Consider the following 18299-nt stretch of genomic DNA (forward strand, 5'->3'; position numbering starts at 1 on the left):
GCTAGGTAACGTCATCAGTGCTAGAAGGGGTTTACTCTCTGTTTATCTACAAATGACTTGCCCTGTCAGTCTGGGTAGAGGGTGGCGAGGATTTCTTGGCGAGGATTTCTTGGTGACGTTTGTTTACTGGAAGTACCAAGTGAAGAAACCACCAACTCAAACAGTCAAACAGTCAACAACAGCTTCATAAGGAGGAGAGCGCGAAGGATTGTTAAAATTATGCTCGTTAAAGACGAAAACGCTATAAAATTTACTCCCGCTTCTTTCCCAGGTCTTATTTGAAGCATCCAAAAGACAAGAGTTTTGTTGAGAATGCACAATAAATTTGAAATTTAATAAAATCCCGTAGGACTCTGGGCGGCTTACAGAAACAAGATAAAAAACATTTAAAAAAATTTAAAAATAAAAATACAGTTATTAAAATTACACACCATCCATGCTGTCTAAGTGGGTCTGGACATTAATCAACAGCCCCAGGCCTGTCGGAACAGCCAGGTTTTGGTGGCTTTTCAGAAGGCCGGGAGAGTGGGAAGGGTCCGGATCTCTACAGGTAGATCATTCCACAGGGCCGGCGCAGCTACAGAGAAGGCCCTTCCCCGGGGAGTCGCCAGCCGGCATTGTCCGGCCGACGGCACCCAGAGGAGGCCTAACCTGTGCGATCTTGTTGGTCGTTGGGAGGTAAGTGGCAGGAGGCGGTCTCTCAGGTAGCCAGGTCCTAAACCATGTAGGGCTTTAAAAGTAACGACTAGCACCTTGAAGCGCGTCCGGAGACCAATGGGGAGCCAGTGCAGCTCGCGGAGGATAGGTGTAACGTGGGTGTATCTAGGTACACCCAGTATCGCTCGCGCGGCTGTGTTCTGGACCAACTGTAGTCTTCGAACACTCTTCAGGGGCAACCCCATGTAGAGTGCGGGGATTCCCACTTAACAACAAGCTTACGTTGTGCAAATTTGAGTGCAGGCTGAACTTTAGTAATCTTTCTCTGACCATTTTTTTCACGCACCTTGTAGGGATTGCGAAGCAACAACATCCAATCAGGCCAACTTGGGTCAACGCGAGGAAGAGAGGGCCAAAGCCCCCCATGTACCTTTTGGGCTGGATCTCGCCTACTGGGGCCAGGAGCAGCCAACGTCTGGGAAAATCCTCCGGTAAATCGGTCCCAAGTATTTTAACACGTTTCCCCACCTGGAGGTGAACAAGTTTCAAAAGGGTTTAGGACAGTGTTTCTCAACCTTGGCCAACTTGAAGATGTCCGGACTTCAACTCCCAGAATTCCCCAGCCAGCGAATGCTGGCTGGGGAATTCTGGGAGTTGAAGTCCGGACATCTTCAAGTTGGCCAAGGTTGAGAAACACTGGTTTAGGATGATACATACATTTTATGCCCAAAGGGCATTCAGATCGTTTCTCCCTCAAACTGGTTCAGCCGAAACAAAGTTCAATTTGATGTTTTATTAATTCAGCGTCTAATTCCGTTTATTCATTTGTGAACCGCTTTAGAGCAAGAAGGGGGTGCGAGGATATTAATATTATAATTGAGAGAAGTAGGAAAATTGGTGGGGATCAAACAATATTGGCTCAATTTCCAGGAAAACCTGTTCTTAATCCGCTAGGGGGCATAAGATGTCAACGGTAAAGATTACCTGACTATCTTGGGCATCAGAAAGAAAGTCAATTTTCATTACCATTTTTTTTTGGGGGGGGGGAAATAACTTTCCCCATAATAGCAGTAATAGCAATAGCAGTAGACTTATATACCGCTTCATAGGGCTTTCAGCCCTCTCTAAGCGGTTTACAGAGAGTCAGCATATTGCCCCCAACAATCTGGGTCCTCATTTCACCCACCTCGGAAGGATGGAAGGCTGAGTCAACCCTGAGCCGGTGAGATTTGAACCGCTGAACTGCTGATCTAGCAGTAGCCTGCAGTGCTGCATTTAACCACTGCGCCACCTTGGCTCTTACCAGTGTTTGCTTTCAACCAAGCCCCAATCTTGCTTTCAAAACTCCAAGACAGTTCTCATAATCCCAGAATAAGAGAGTTGGAGGGGACTTTGGAGGTCTTCTAGTCCAACCCCCGTCCAATCAAGAAGGGAAGGACGTTACATTTGATCTGGGTTACTGTGTGAGAACCGTCTCCAGAAACAAGGGGTTCTAGATGGATTGATTCGCTCTTCCTTGGTCTCTTGGCAACATATGGGACCTTCCACAAAAGTCACAAACCTCCATTTTCCCCTCTGAAATTTTATGCAGAGCTCAATTCTGTAGAAGATAGATAGCAAATCTAATGACCAAGGAAAGGGAAATGCCTGGAAATGACTCGCTTCACAGAGCACCTGATTGAAGGTGGCGCAGTGGTTAAAAATGCAGCACTGCAGGCTACTTCAGCTGACTGCAGTTCTGCAGTTCGGCTGTTCAAATCTCACCAGCTCAGGGTTGACTCAGCCTTCCGTCCTTCCGAGGTGGGTGAAATGAGGACCCGGATTGTTGTTGGGGGCAATATGCTGACTCTGTAAACCGCTTAGAGAGGGCTGGAAGCCCTATGAAGCGGTATATAAGTCTAACTGCTATTGCTATTGCTAAATTGGCTTCTCCAGGAAGTCCTCAGCTTACAACAGTTTGTTTAGTGACCAAAGTTACAATGGCACTACAAAAAGTGACTTATGACCATTTTTCACACTTGACCATTGCAGCCTCTCCAGGGTCACGTGATCAAAATTCAGCCACTTGGCAACTGACTCACATTTATGACGGCTGCAGTGTCCCCCCCTTCATGGGATCCCATTTTGTGACCTTCTGACAAGCAATGGGGAAGCCAGATTCACTTAACGACTCTGTGCCTAACTTAACAATTGAGGTGATTCACTTAACAACAGTGGCAAGAGAGGTCATAAACTTGCTAAGGACTGTCTTGCTTAGCAACAGAAATGTTGGCCTCAGTTGTGGTCATAAGTTGAGTAAAAGTAAAGGTTCCCCCTGCACATCTACGCTAGTCGTTCCCGACTCTAGGGGGCGTTGCTCATCTCCGTTTCAAAGCCGAAGAACCAGTGTTGTCCGAAGACGTCTCCGTGGTCACGTGGCCGGCATGACTCAATACCAAAGGCGCACGGAACACTGTTCCCTTCCCACCAAAGGTGGTTCCTATTTTTCTACTTGCATTTTTACGGTGCTTTCGAACTGCTAGGTTGGCAGAATCCGGGACAAGGAACGGGAGCTCCCTCCGTTATGCAGCGCTCGGGATTCGAACCGACCTTCAAAACTACCGACCTTGCTGATCAGTGAGCTCAGCGTCTTAGCCATTGGGCCACCGCTCCCCCTCATAAGTTGGCTAGCAATAGTTAAAATAGTTGTACTTTTGTGGCGCTAAATCCAAGCCTTTCATTCGATATTTAAAAGGGCCGAACCTCACGGGGCACGTAGAGGAATTTATATCGGTGGTTTTTGATTGCATTTCCTTCTCTCTAGGTTTTCTTCTCAGCATCGCTTCTGGGCACCCAGTGAGGTGGAAGAAGAAGTGGAAAACAAGGAGATTTCGGAGATGCTCAAAAGTCGCTACATCACCTACGCTGGCACCTTTGAGCCCGTGAAGCACAAGTGCCGAGCCCCGATGCCCAGCGGAGGCCTCTGCCAAAGGCAGGATAGATTTAAGGTGGGTGCGAAGGAGCGCGAGAGATCGGCTGTGTTGAACTTCCGTATGCAAGGTCTCACCCAGTTTCATTAAAGGGTTTGAAGAGCAGGGAAAACCAGCCCAGAATTTTGCTTTTTATAAGCCCAGGAAGCTTGTGAAAATGAAGGGTTTTTTTTTTGGGGGGGGGGGGGGGAATATCAGAGGTTGTTAATAGCAATAGCAGTTAGACTTATATACCGCTTCCTAGGGCTTTCAGCCCTATCTAAGCGGTTTACAGAGTCAGCATATCGCCCCCAACAACAATCCGGGTCCTCATTTCACCCACCTCGGAAGGATGGAAGGCTGAGTCAACCCTGAGCCGGTGAGATTTGAACCGCCGAACTGCAGAACTAGCAGTCAGCTGAAGTAGCCTGCAGGGCTGCATTTAACCACTGCGCCACCTCGAATGAACAATTGCAAAGCGAGACATCGGGGAAAGATCTCGCCCCTCACATTTTCACCGTTGTCTTTAGTTCCGCAAAGAGGCAGTTCTTCGAAATATTTAAGAAACGGTGAGCGGAAACTAAACAAGGAGAGAAGGAAACTAGAACTAAAAATTAAAAGAAACGCCCTAAAAGTGAAGGCAGCGAACCAGTGGAACAGCTTCCCACCAGAAGTTGTGGGTGCTCCCATCACTGGAGGTTTTTAAGAAGAGATTGGACAATTATTTTGCCTGGGCTCTTTTACCTGAGCAGAGAGGTTGGACTAGAAGACCTCCAAGGTCCCTTCCGACTCTGTGATTCTATAATTCCGTTGCAATGTTTTGTACATGATGGAAGGCCGGTCGGAGGAAAAGAGGGCCAGATGCAAATAGGAGGAACATCCTGAACGAATGATGAAGCCGAGGTGGCGCAGTGGTTAAATGCAGCACTGCAGGCTACTTCAGCTGACTGCTAGTTCTGCAGTTCGGCGGTTCAAATCTCACCAGCTCAGGGTTGACTCAGCCTTCCATCCTTCCGAGGTGGGTAAAATGAGGACCCGGATTGTTGTTGGGGGCAATATGCTGACTCTGTAAACCGCTTAGAGAGGGCTGAAAGCCCTATGAAGCGGTATATAAGTCTAACTGCTATTGCTCTTCCTTCCTTCCTTCCTTCCTTCCTTCCTTCCTTCCCTCCTCCCTCCCTTCTTTCCTCCTTCCCTCAGCCTTCCATCCTTCCGAGGTGGGTGAAATGAGGACCCGGATTGTTGTTGGGGGCGATATGCTGACTCTGTAAACCGCTTAGACAGGGCTGAAAGGCCTATGAAGCGGTATATAAGTCTAACTGCTATTGCTATTGCTATGAATCAATGAAGCCTCCTCTGGAGCATTCAAAACCCCTGTCGCTCTTTCACCCCCAAGTGCCCTTTCCATGGGAAAATCGTTCCTCGGGACGAGTCGGGGAATCCCGTGAGCCAAGAGGACCGAGAGAGGGAGGCCAAGGCGCAGTTCGAGAAGAAGGAGCAGCAGCCAGGTGGGTTTTCAAATTTCCCTTTACAGAATGGCTCAATTTACTTTGACGGGCATCTAGGAAATCAGTGCAGGGGGGGTCCTCGACTTACGACCACCACTTACCCCAACATTTCCATTTCTACTACACAAGACAGCTGTTCAACGAGCTTTGCCTCCATGTTACGACCTTCCTTGCCACTTTCGTTAAGTGATTCCTCGCAGTTGCGAAGTTAGTGACACGGTTGTTATGTGAATCTGGCTTCCCCATGGATTTTGCTTGCCAGAAGGTCGCAAAAGTGGGGGGACACTGCAACCGACATAAGTACATGCCAGTTGCCGAGCATCTGAATTCTGATCACATGACCAGCGGGATGATGCAACAGTCGTAGGGGTGAAAATGGGTGTCATTACTATTTTCAGCTCCGTCGTAACTTTGAATGGTCACTAAATGAGTGGTTGTAAGACGAGGACCACCTGGGGTTCTTTATTACACCTGCACAAACCAAAGCAACTTGTCATAGGTGGAAATTGGAAGAAATATTCCAATTAGACACAATATTCCTCGAAGGAATCCAGCAATGAATAAATTACATTTTAGATCAGATTAGATTTGGTGTACAGGTAAGTCCTTGATTTGCAACCATTTGTTTAGGGACTCCTCTCAGTTACAACGGCACTGATAAAGGTAACATGACCATTTTTCACACTTACGACCCTTGCAGAAACCCCCATGGTCACCTGATCAAAACTCAGTCGTGTTTGGCAACTGAGTCGTGTTTACGACGGTCGCGGTGTCCCAAAGTTACGTCATCCCCTTTTGCGACCTTCTGACAAGCAAAGTCAGTGGAGGAAGTCGGATTCACTTAATGACCGTGTTACTAACTGAACAACTGCAGCGATTCGCTTAACAACCGTGCCAAGCAAGGCCGTCAAATGGAGCAAAACTCACTGAAAACAAACGTTTTGCTTAGCAACAGATATTCGGTTGTGGTCGTGTGTCGAGGACCGCCTGGGCTTTCTGGATCATTTTGTAGTTACCAAACGAATAACGGTTGTTTCTTAATTAATCATTTCATTTCATTTTATTGTATGCCGCCCTATTCCCAAGAGACTCAGGGCGGCTAACAATAAAAAAGGGGAAGGGATACAAAAAAAATAAAAAACAGCAATTTGAAATTCAACAACAGCCGTAACCTTGAATGGGGCTGGATAGTTCAACAGCCCCAGGTCTGCCGGAACAGCCAGGTCTTAACTGCTTTGCGGAAGGCCGGAAGGGTAGTAAGGGTCCGGATCTCCACGGGGAGATCGTTCCAGAGGGCCGGAGCAGCCACAGAGAAGGCCCTCCTCCGAGGAGTCGCCAACCGATCATCTAGATCAGGGCTCTCCAACCTGGGCAAGTCCCAGAATTCTTGAAGTCCTCCAGGCTTAAAAGTTGCCCAGGTTGGAGAGCCTCCTGATATAGGTGGTCTTTTTTTTCCTATGACCGTTAAATTTTGCTTTTATGCCTGGGCATCCTTGCTGTTGGCCCGTCGCAACGACATTTAGCAATAGCAGTTAGACTTATATACCGCTTCATGGGGCTTTCAGCCCTCTCTAGTGGTTTACAGAGTCAGCATATTTCCCCCAACAATCTGGGTCCTCATTTCACCCACCTCGGAAGGATGGAGGGTTGAGTCAACCTTGAGCCGGTGAGATTTTGAACCGCCGAACTGCAGATAGCAGTCAGTTGAAGTGGCCTGCAGTACTGCACTCTACCCACTGCGCCACCTCGGTTCTTCTCGACACAGTTGAACCAGAGGTGATATTTGGACTGGTTCAAGCGAACCGGTAGCCTGGGGGTCTTTTAAAAAGCTAAATCCTGAGAGATGATTTGGCTGAGCCCCCCCCCTCATCTGCGCCCTTCCTCCTTCCCCAATTGTCCAGGCGGCAGAGCAAAATAAGAGCCTCCGTTATTTTGTGTTTGGCCCTGGAGAAAAATCTTGGGTTTCCCCCCCCCAACCGTTAGTACCTTGTTAACAAGCAGGTATGGGGACGAGGCCCCCACGGCCACCCCTGGCCAGCCAGATGTGAAATACTCTCTCTTTACTAACTACCAAGTATTGATTTCACCCAACCCTCGCGAGCAAGAAAGCAAAGGATATCATTTTCTTTTTTCCCTCTGCTCACAATGGCCGGAGAGCATCCAGGGCCGGCTCACAAAAGGCCCTTCTTCCTGGCACCCGATCGATTTTTTCCTCCGAGGGCTTTTAAATTGCGCCTTCGTTTTTCCTCCCGATCTTCCCGTTTCATCTTCAATGAGCACAGCGGCAGTTTTCCCCCCCCTCCCTCTCCCTGTTGTGTTTAAACAATTGCGCCATTCAGCCGACTCCCACGGGTGCCCGAGCCCTCTTATTCACCGGGAGATAAACCGTTTAGACAGTTTTTTGTTAATCTGGGATTAATTGTTCCCGTGCCTGGGTTTCTTTGCTGCAGTAAGAAAACAACAACTTTGTCATCCATCGTGTGTGTGTGTGTGTGTGTGAGAGAGAGAGAGAGAGAGAAAGAGAGAGAGAGAGAGAGATGGAGGGAGACAGGGTGGGGGGGGGAGAGGATATGTGATTTTTTTTTCTCTCCTTTCAGACTTTTTCTTTGATTTCCTTTAGAGCCCAGAAAGCTAATAGTCAGGTCCTCATTCATGAACTCCCACCTGGTTCTTGTTTTGTTTTTTTAAATCTGGACTATCTGGAAACCTCCCGGTCTTTAGAAGAGTGAAGAAGCGTTTTTTCCTACTTTATAATTCATTATTTATAATACTGAAATGATCCCCTGCTTGGCTATAACAGTTTTGTCAGTAGAAGGTAGGCATTACTTTTTTTAGCGATTACATCAGAAGATTTAGATGCCTTTGGTTTTGTGGCTTAAGACTACAAAATCATGTAGTCCAGCTTATTTATTTTTGACATTTTTTTCTGGAGCGCAAGTGTTTGGGAAATGTATTAGCAATAGCAATAGCAGTTGGACTTATATACCGCTTCATAGGGCTTTCAGCCCTCTCTAAGCGGTTTACAGAGTCAGAATATATTGCCCCCAACAATCCAGGTCCTCATTTCACCCACCTCGGAAGGATGGAAGGCTGAGTCAACTTTGAGCCGGTGAGATTTGAAACCGCTGAACTGCAGATAACAGTCAGCTGAAGTGGCCTGCAGTACCGCACCCTAACCACTGTGCCATCTCGGCTCATTTCAGTTGTTTGATCTCTCTTTGTTTCTTATAACTGGGTTGGTGGGTGGGTGGTGGGTGGAGATGATAGATAGATTGGATGGATGGATCAATGGATGGACAGATGATAGGCAGAGTAAAGAACGTAGAGGGATAGATGATGGATGGATGGAGGAAGATAGTATTATTCTGTGTTCTAGATCAGGGTTGGGGAACAATGGCCCTTTTATGAATTCCAGGAGTTGAAGTTCATAAGCCACAAAAGAGCCATTGTTCCTCATCCCATGGATGGTGGATGGATGGATGGATGGATGGATGGATGGATGGATGGATGGATCAATGGATGGACAGATGATAGGCAGAGTAGATAACGTAGAGGGATAGATGATGGATGGATGGAGGAAGTATTATTCTGTGTTCTAGATCAGGGTTGGGGAACAATGGCCCTTTTATGAATTCCAGGAGTTGAAGTTCACAAGTCAGTGTTTCTCAACCTTGGCAACTTGAAGATGTCCAGACTTCAACTCCCAGAATTCCCCCAGCCAGCTGGGGAATTCTGGGAGTTGAAGTCCGGACATCTTCAAGTTGCCAAGGTTGAGAAACACTGTCATAAGTCATAAAAGAGCCATTATTCCTCATCCCATGGATGGATGGATGGATTGGTGGATGGATACCTTAAGCAATAATTGAAAAAGCCATATATTTCCTTATTCTCTCTCACACGCACATTTAAATGCCACCCATCTCACTATCAAAGCAACTCCAGGCTGCTCATCTTTAATTTCTCTATTAACTTATCTTGTCATTGAATTTCTGATCATTCATTAGAATCGGTTACTTTTTTTAAAATGTGAGCAGAATACAGAAGTGGCCACGTGTCTTGAGAAGCCACCTTGGCGGTGAGCTGGTCCCAATTTATTATTTATCTATATTCTCCTAATAAAAATAATCTAATGTGACACCATGCAAAACATTAATTGACGTTTTAGGCGATGAAACTATAATACCTTACTAGAGAGAGGGGGCTTCCCTCTCTGAGCCAAGGTGGCGTAGTGGTTAAATGCAGCACTGCAGGCTACTTCAGCTGACTGCAGTTCTGCAGTTCGGCTGTTCAAATCTCACCGGCTCAGGGTTGACTCAGCCTTCCATCCTTCCGAGGTGGGTGAAAATGAGGACCCGGATTGTTGTTGTTGGGGGCGATATGCTGACTCTGTAAACCGCTTAGAGAAGGCTATAAAAACACTATGGAGTGGTATATAAATCTAAGTGCTATTGCTCTTCCTTCCTTCCTTCCTTCCTTCCCCCCTCCCTCCCTTCTTCCTCCTTCCCTCAGACTTCCATCCTTCCGAGGTGGGTAAAATGAGACCCGGATTGTTGTGTTGGGGGCAATATGCTGACTCTGTAAACCGCTTAGAGAAGGCTATAAAAAACACTATGGAGTGGTATATAAATCTAAGTGCTATTGCTCTTCCTTCCTTCCTTCCTTCCTTCCCCCCTCCCTCCCTTCTTTCCTCCTTCCCTCAGACTCCATCCTTCCGAGGTGGGTAAAATGAGGACCCCGGATTGTTGTTGGGGGCAATATGCTGACTCTGTAAACTGCTTAGAGAAGGCTTATAAAAAACACTATGGAGTGGTATATAAATCTAAGTGCTATTGCTCTTCCTTCCTCCCTCCCTCCCTTCCTCCCTCCCTCCCTTCCCTCCTCCCTCCCTTCTTTCCTCCTTCCCTCAACCTTCCATCCTTCCGAGGTGGGTGAAATGAGGACCCGGATTGTTGTTGGGGGCAATATGCTGACTCTGTAAACTGCTTAGAGAGGGCTGAAAGCCCTATGAAGCGGTATATAAGTCTAACTGCTATTGCTATTGCTATTCCAAATTGGAGCATCGCATGGAGGAAAGCGATTGGGGATGAATCCTTGCTAATACATTTATTTTTATTGTCAGAATGGCGAGATCCTGGCTTCATGAGAGAAGTGGAAGCCGCCACCGGTGTCGATCTCGGCTCTTCTCATTTCGACCGAAAAGGAAAAGGAGGGAAAAAGAAAGCGAAGGCGAAGAAGAAATACCCTAACCTCACAGACCTGAAACAGGAGGCGAACACATCCCGCTCCCGAATCGGGAAAAGGGTTTTCAACAAGTAAGAGATGCCTTTGGTTGTCTTCTTCCTCACAGTTGTTCTTGTGAACGTACTTTGGGTTTCCAGGACTGTTTCTCCCAACATCTGGCCAAATCTGCCAAGGAAAAGGAGCTTGGGTGGGCCAACAAATTTTTGTGGGTTTTGTGGTGGGAGGGTGGATGAGGGCTCATTGAGACCCCACAATCTGAAGATTAGCTCATTTCGGCCAACTCTAGTTTCTTTTCTGGATCAAATCTTCCTTGATTTGACATGTGTCCTCAACCATCATGATTTTGGAGGCATCAAAGGAGGGTTTCTTAACCTTAGCTACTTTTACAGTATAGGTGGTATCTTGTGCTCAATAGTAGTAACTGTGAGAAGGATCTTGGAGTCCTAGTGGACGATCACTTAAATCTGAGCCAGCCATGTGCAGCAGCTGCCAAAAAAGCCAACACAGTTCTAGGCTGCATAAACAGAGGGATAGAATCAAGATCACGTGAAGGGTTAATACCACTTTATGATGCCTTGGTAAGGCCACACTTGGAATATTTGCATTCAGTTTTGGTCACCACGATGTAGAAAAGATGTGGAGACTCTGGAAAGAGTGCAGAGAAGAGCAACAAAGAGGATTAGGGGACTGGAGACTAAAACATATGAAGAACGGTTGCAGGAACTGGGCATGGCTAGTTTAATAGAAAGAAGGATCAGGGGAGACATGATAGCAGTCTTCCAATATCTCAAAGAAGAGGGAGTCAAGCTATTCTCCAAAGCACCTGAGGGTAGAACAAAAAGCAATGGATGGAAACTAATCAAGGAGAGAAGCAACTTAGACTAAGGAGAGATTTGCTGACACTGATTGATTGTTCTCACAATTAATGAGCAACTTGCCTCCAAAAGCTGTGAATGCTCCAACACTGGAGGTTTTAAAGAAGATGTTGGATAACCATTTGTCTGAAGTGGTGTAGGGCTTCCTGCCTAGGCAAGGGGGTTGGACTAGAAGACCTCCAAGGTCCCTTTCAACTCTATTATTCTATTCTATTCTATTCTAGCTACTTTTAAGATGTGTGGACTACAACTCCCAGAATTCCCCAGCCAGCCTGGTCTCTAGTATCAGACAGTCCTCTCAATATTGTCTAATTAACATTGTGGATGAAGGAAGGTTGGGTTCAGATAACTCCCTAATAATGCAGTGTTTTTCAACCTTGATCACTTTTAAGATGGGTAGACTTCAATTCCCCATGACCGAGGAATTCTGGGAGTTGAAGTCCACCCATCTTAAAAGTTGTCAAGGTCCAGAAACCTTGCATTAGAGAATTATCTGAATTCAACCTTCCTTCATCCACCACCTGTTTTCTCTATCCTTACCACCTATCCTAAACCCTTGTCTGTCTTTTGGTTGAGTCTTCTTTCTTTCTTTCTTTCTTTCTTTCCCATCCTCTCCCACTTCTACACCTGTAGTAATTTCACCACATGGCTTTGGAGGGGGGGGAGCAGCTGGGAGAATAATTAGGCTGCCTCAAGAATTGTGTTGTGTGTTTGGGGGTGAGGAGGGAAGTGATTTGCTGATTTAGAAGGGGAAATCGCCATCTCCAATGGAGGAGTTAAATAGAATGTTAAAGAAATAGCTTTTAGACCTGAAACGGGAGTGACTTAACTATTTTGTTTTTAACAGCCAATTTTATAGCAGAAGTAGACTGGATTTTGCCTGCATGGCATGAGAATGGAGGAAATAATTTTTCTTTAGACTGGAAATTAATTTATTAGGTCTTCTGGTTCATGTACGCAGGTTATGTCCATTTGAATCTCTTGATGGAACCAGAATGTTCTATCAGGCATGACTAGTTCCTTTTAATTTTATCCTGAATAAAATTGACAAGACAGAAATAATAATAAGAGGATTTCATGGAAGGATCTTGGGCCCACTCGTTCTTTAACTGTCAGAGACAAAAAAATAATATTGCCATTGGAACGCATCTCTCTTTTGCTAGCATTTGAAAGGCCTATCAAACCAACTATCCAGGTTTAAAAGTTTAACTCCGTAGGTTAACTTACACTGAACACTTCTCTTTGTTCCCACACCCACCCCAGACTTTTAGAAATTGTGAGTTGCACAGAGTAGTTTGGCTGGCTGACGCCTAAATCTAATAAATAATTGAAGTAGCCTGCAGTGCTGCATTTAACCACTGCGCCACCTCGGCTCTAATGGAGCCAAAATTTCTGTCATTAAGTGAAGCAGCTGTTGAGTGAGTTTCGGCTCTGGTTGCCCGCTAGGACTCCAAGATCCCTCTCCAAGTGACTGCCATTAAGCCTAAATATGTCAGTCTATGTATGTCCTTTGGGTTTCTCTTACCTAAGTGCAAGGCTTGACTTTTCTCTGCATTGAATTCCATTTTGTTAGAAGGGGCCCAGGGTGATGTCTGTCGAGATCCTTCTGGATCTTGAGCCTACCTTCTAGGGGGTTGGCTACTCCTGCCCTCCCCTTGTATCTCCAGGACTTTGAAGCTGCGGATCCTCTGGCAGGATCAGAGCAACTGAAGCAGAGGAGATGTTGTGAAATCCGAAAAGCAACAGCCCTTCTGTCCCTAAACACAGAATAATAATAATAATAATCTTGGTGTGTGTAACATCCCGGCAGCCAAGAGGAATTCCTTGGAGGAGAGTCCCTTGTTTAAAAAAAATCATGTTTCTCGTCTCGAAGTAACGCTTGTTATCAATAATGGGACTTGCCTCGGTTTCCTTCTCTTCCTCGCACACAGCCCATCATCCGTGCCGATCCGGCATTATCGGTCGTCTTCCGAACTGTGTCTGTCATAATAAGCCGTAAAGTTCCAAATAAGGAGAATTTCACATCAGATTTAAAAGATAATTTCCAGAGTTGTGGGTGGTTGTTTCTGTTTTCTTCTTCTTCTTCTTCTTTCTTCTTCTTCTTCTTCTTCTTCTTTTCTTTCTTCTTCTTCTCCTTCTTCTCCTTCCCTTCTCCTTCTTCTCCCTCCTCCTTCTCCCCTCCTCCCCCTCTTCTTCTTCTCTTCTTTCTTTTCTTTCTTCTTCTCCTCCTTCTCCTCCTCCTCCTCCCCTTCCCCTCCCTCCTCCTCCCTCCCCCTCCTCCCCTCCTCCCCTCCTTCCTTCCTCCTTCCTCCTCCTCCCTCCTTCCCTCCCCCCCCTCCTCCTCCTCCCCCCCTCCCTCCTCCTCCCCCTCCCCCCCCCTCTCCTCCCCCCTCTTCCTCCTCTTCTCCCTCCCCTCCTCCTCTTCTCTTCTTCTTCTTCTCTCCTCCTCCTCCTCTTTTTCTCTCTCCTTCTTCTCCTCCTCCTCCTCCTTTTTTCTTCTTCTTATTCTTCTCCTCCTCCTCCTCCTTCTTCCTCCTCCTCCCCCTCCTCCTCTCCCCTCCTTCTTCTTATTATTTTATTCTCTCCTCCTCTTCTTCTTCTTCTTCTCCTTCTTCTCCTCTCCTGCTCCTCCCTTCTCCTTCTTTTCTTCCTCCTCCTCCCCCTCTTCTCTTCTTCTTCTTCCTCCTCCTCCTCCTCCCCCCCCCCCTCTTCTTCTTCTTTCTTCTTCTTCTTCTTCTCTCTCCTGCTTCTTCTCTCCTTCTTCTCCTTCTCCTCCTCCTCCTCCCCCTCTTCTTCTTTCTTTTCTTTCGTTCTCTTCTTTTCTCCTCCCCTCCCTCCTCCTCTTTCTTCTTCTTCTTCTTCCTCCTCCTCCTCCTCCTCCTTCTCTCCTCCCTCCTCCTCCTTCTCCTTCTTCTTCTTCTTCTTTGGGTTGCACACAGGACTAATGACTCTGCTTGTGGCATGAGAATCCAACCTTGTCATATTTTAATAGGTTTCGTGGTTTGCAGCCTTAAAACACCGCAATAACCTTGGGCTCCGTATATGACAGCCCCAAATTACTCGGAAGGTGAGAATGAGGGAGCCAGTTCTGTGCTCTGGCCATAAGAGTCAAGTGCGAAGGCACACCGGAGGGATTGCGTTTCATTTGCGGGATCGCACAAGCCTGGGGTGGGGGAGGGGAGGGTGCTAATGTAAAAAAAAGCAGATGACACCCAAGTGTCAAGGCCATTGTGTTGTGCTAAAGACTCACTTTTCTCCTGCCAATTGCAAGTTCCCCTTCTGGTCTAAAACTGTCACCGTGGAGTGGCAGATTCCATCCCATCTGCTAACAAGGATGGTTTTTAAGTGCTTCGTATACGGAAAGGCGTCGGAGGGGGAATCCTTGGGCAGCAGGAAGCCGGCAGATTTATTTATTTGTTTCATTATTTGTTGGCTGGTTGGATTTGTTGGCTGCTCCATCTCGGAGCAAGTATCTAAAAAAAAAACCAAAGCAACCAGATGACACTTCGATCCCACCGGGGTTGGGATCTATAGATCCCCCTGGTCTATAAGCGGTTCGTCCTCAACTGGCCTCATGGTTTGCCCTAATAGGAGAGGGGTGTGGTGGCCTAGTGGGGGAGCTCTCGCCTCTCCATCAGGAGGCTGTGAGGGTTCAATCCTAGGTGGAGGCAGATATTTCTCTCTCTGGGCGCGATGAGAATGTATCTCCTGAACAAAACTCCGCCCTGGCAACAGGAAAGGCATCCGGCCATTGAAAACACTTGCTCCATTCAGTTGGCCAGACTCCACCCCACAGGGGATTATGGGGTCGTTAAATGAAGGTGATGATCATGGTTTGCTCTAACAGGTACCTGTATTAGGTGGGCTTGGCAGGTACAACAAGCTCATTTAGTGATTGCTCAAAGTTGCCACGGCACTGAAAAAAGGGACCAATGGCCGTTTTTCACACTTAAAAAAAAAACACAGCATCCAAATTCAGACGCTTGGCAACTGGTTCATACTTATGACGGTGAAAGCATCCCGGAATCAGATGATCCCCTTTTGCCACCTTCTGACAAGCATTTTGAGCCAGATTCACTTAGCAACCATGATAACAACTGCAGCGATTCACTTAACAACTGCGGTAAGAAAGGTCGTAAAATGGAACAAAAGTCACTTAACTGCATTTTAACTTTTGGGTTTAATTGTGGTTGTACGTCAAGGACTACCTGTATCCTATCTATCTATCTATCTATCTATCTATCTATCTATCTATCTATCTATCTATCTATCTATCTATCTATCTATCTATCTATCATCTATCTATCTATCATCTATCATCTATCTATCATCTATCTATCATCTATCAATCTATCTATCTAATCTATCTATCATATATCATCTATCTATCATCTATCAATCTATCTATCTATCTATCTATCTATCTAAACTTCTATCTATCATCTATCTATCTAATCTATCTATCTATCAATCTATATATATATATCTAATCTATCTATCTATCTAAATTTCTATCTATCTATCATCTATCTATCTAATCTATCTATTCTATCTATCTATCTATCTATCTTATCTATCTAAAACTTCTTTTCTATCTATCATCTATCTATCTAATCTATCTATCTATCTATCTATCTATCTATCTATCTATCTATCTATCTATCTATCTATCTATCTATCTATCTATCTATCTAAACTTCTATCTATCATCTATCTATCTATCAATATATATATATATATATATATATATATATATTGGGCATACCAGGGGTTGTGACTTTAAGTATATACCTCCCACCCTGGCTGGCTGATAAAGGAGTCGTTCATCTGTAGCTCAAATGGTTAACTCCCTGCCTGGGAGGCAATAGGAGCACAGGTTCGATTCCCAAAAACTTGGGTATGGCTAGCTGATGAGAGCTAAATAGCTTGAAATAGATCTATACTAGTCTCCCTTTATTTATTTATCAGCATAAATATAACATACATACGTACGTACGTACGTACTACGTACGTACGTACGATACATACATACATACATACATACATACATACATATATATATATATATATATATGTAGGTCTCTAGTTGTTCGGGTTTTCTCCCGCGTAGAATTGGAGATGTCTTGGCGACGTTTCGACGAAGTCACATTCGTCATCTTCAGGCTGCTGCTGACTACTTCAGTTTGGTGTTTCCAGTTTGGTGTTTCAGAAAACATATATATATATATATATATATATATATATATATATATATATATCTATATATATATATATATATATATATTATATATATATATATATATATATATATAATCTATCTATCTATCTATCTAAACTTCTATCTATCTATCATCTATCTATCTAATCTATCTATCTATCTATCTATCTATCTATCTATCTATCTGATCTATCTACCTACCTACCTACCTACCTCCTCTCTAGCTCTAGCTCTCTATATCATCTCTCTCTTCTATTTGTCTGTCTGTCTGTTTGTCTGTCTCTATCATCTTATGTATCATGCATTATGTCTCTTATCTATCTACCTACCTCTATCTATATCTCTATATATCATCTCTTCTACTTGTCTGTCTCTATCTATCATGTATCATCTCTCATTTATCTATCTGTAGCTATCATCTCATGTATCTATCATCTCCCTCTCATCTATCATGTATTCTCTCTCTCTCTCTCTCTCTCTCTCTCTCCCTACCTACCTACCTACCTACCTACCTACCTATCATATATTTACCCATTTAAGGTTGTCTCTGGAAATCATCTAAGATGCTATAAAAAGTAATTAAAACTTTAAGAGGTGAAAGAGCCAATTCTTAATGAGCTTCTTTTTCTACTTTAGAATTTCTGTTAACCTATTCTAAATAAAATCCATTAGTTTCAAATGTGCTTTTTGATACTCCTTTAAAAATAGTTTTTGTTCCCCAACCTCAAAATACCCACGAATGAAAAGAACATCATATTACTCTCTACAAGCTTCTGGTCCTTCTATTCCTAAGATAATATTATATTTCTAGGCAAGTAATTGTCTAGGACGACTTTGGTGACAATGGTGCGGAGGCTGTTTGCTGGAAGCCAAACGTTTGTTAGTTTTCTGTTAACGAGGACATTACTAAATTAAAACTATATTGTCACAACTAATTGAGCTAACATAATACATTTGTTCTGCTTCATCCTCAGAGCCGTGTTGCAGGGCTGATTAGCAATTAATCACAGCCCACCCATTTCGTTATTTTTGCAAACAAAATAACAGTTTGACTTACTTTTTCCCTCCCTTCTTCTGCTCTATAGAAGCGCCGTAAAGCGAGTCGTCAAAGCGATGAATCGAATTGACCAAAGAAAACATGAAAAGTTTGCAAACCAGTTCAACTACGCACTGAATTGAACGTCATCAAGAACAAGGCTAAGAACAATACATAGCAGTTTCGAGTTTCTTATACTGCGGTTTTTTTCCCATTTTGCCATTGTTAAGATGGATGGACTTCAACTCCCAGAATTCTCAGAAACTGTGCTGGCTGGGGAATTCTGGGAGTTGAAGTCCACCCATCTTTAAAAAGTTGCAAATTTGAAAAACATCAGCCGATAAGTACAAAAACTGGAGAGACTTCAATTGATTGACTGTCGCCCCCTTTTCAAAACTTCTTCCATGGACACTCCTGTACAATTCTGTAATTCTACATTGATCAAAAGAATCATATATGTATGTATGCATGTATGTATGTGTGTGTGTTTGTTGTATTTGTGCTGATAGATAAATAAAGGGAGACTAGTATAGATCTATTTCAAGCTATTTAGCTCTCATCAGCTAGCCATACCCTTACTGGGATTCGAACCTGATGAGAGCTAAATAGCTTGAAATAGATCTATACTAGTCTCCCTATCAGCACAAATACAACACAAATGTAACAAAGGCAACAGTAAAAAAATATTGGGTTTCTGTCTGGATGGTCTCTTGTGACGAGCCGATGGACAGAGAATGGAAGCAGTATGCCTCCTCCCATATTTGGGCATACCAGGGGTTGTGACACTAATTATGTATGTATGTATGTATGTATGTA

General features: G+C 44.6%; 1 protein-coding gene across 2 annotated transcripts in view; it reads left to right on the forward strand.

Annotated features, from left to right (window-relative positions):
• Window positions 1-18007, forward strand: part of UVSSA (UV stimulated scaffold protein A) — a 46089-nt gene extending 28082 nt beyond the window's left edge. The window contains exons 10-14 of one of the 2 annotated variants that reach the window (XM_032226570.1): window positions 1011-1148; window positions 3461-3644; window positions 5002-5113; window positions 10233-10425; window positions 17533-18007. In XM_032226570.1, coding sequence (XP_032082461.1) covers window positions 1011-1148; window positions 3461-3644; window positions 5002-5113; window positions 10233-10425; window positions 17533-17626 — 721 coding nt within the window. In that variant the 3' untranslated portion in view covers window positions 17627-18007. Of the gene's footprint in view, window positions 1-1010; window positions 1149-3460; window positions 3645-4135; window positions 4571-5001; window positions 5114-10232; window positions 10426-17532 lie in introns of those variants that run through there. The other variant, XM_032226571.1, reaches the window with a different exon arrangement.
• Window positions 18008-18299: the final 292 nt, after the last annotated feature.

This window comes from Thamnophis elegans, chromosome 11, assembly GCF_009769535.1.
Source record: "Thamnophis elegans isolate rThaEle1 chromosome 11, rThaEle1.pri, whole genome shotgun sequence".
Lineage (NCBI taxonomy): Eukaryota > Metazoa > Chordata > Lepidosauria > Squamata > Colubridae > Thamnophis > Thamnophis elegans.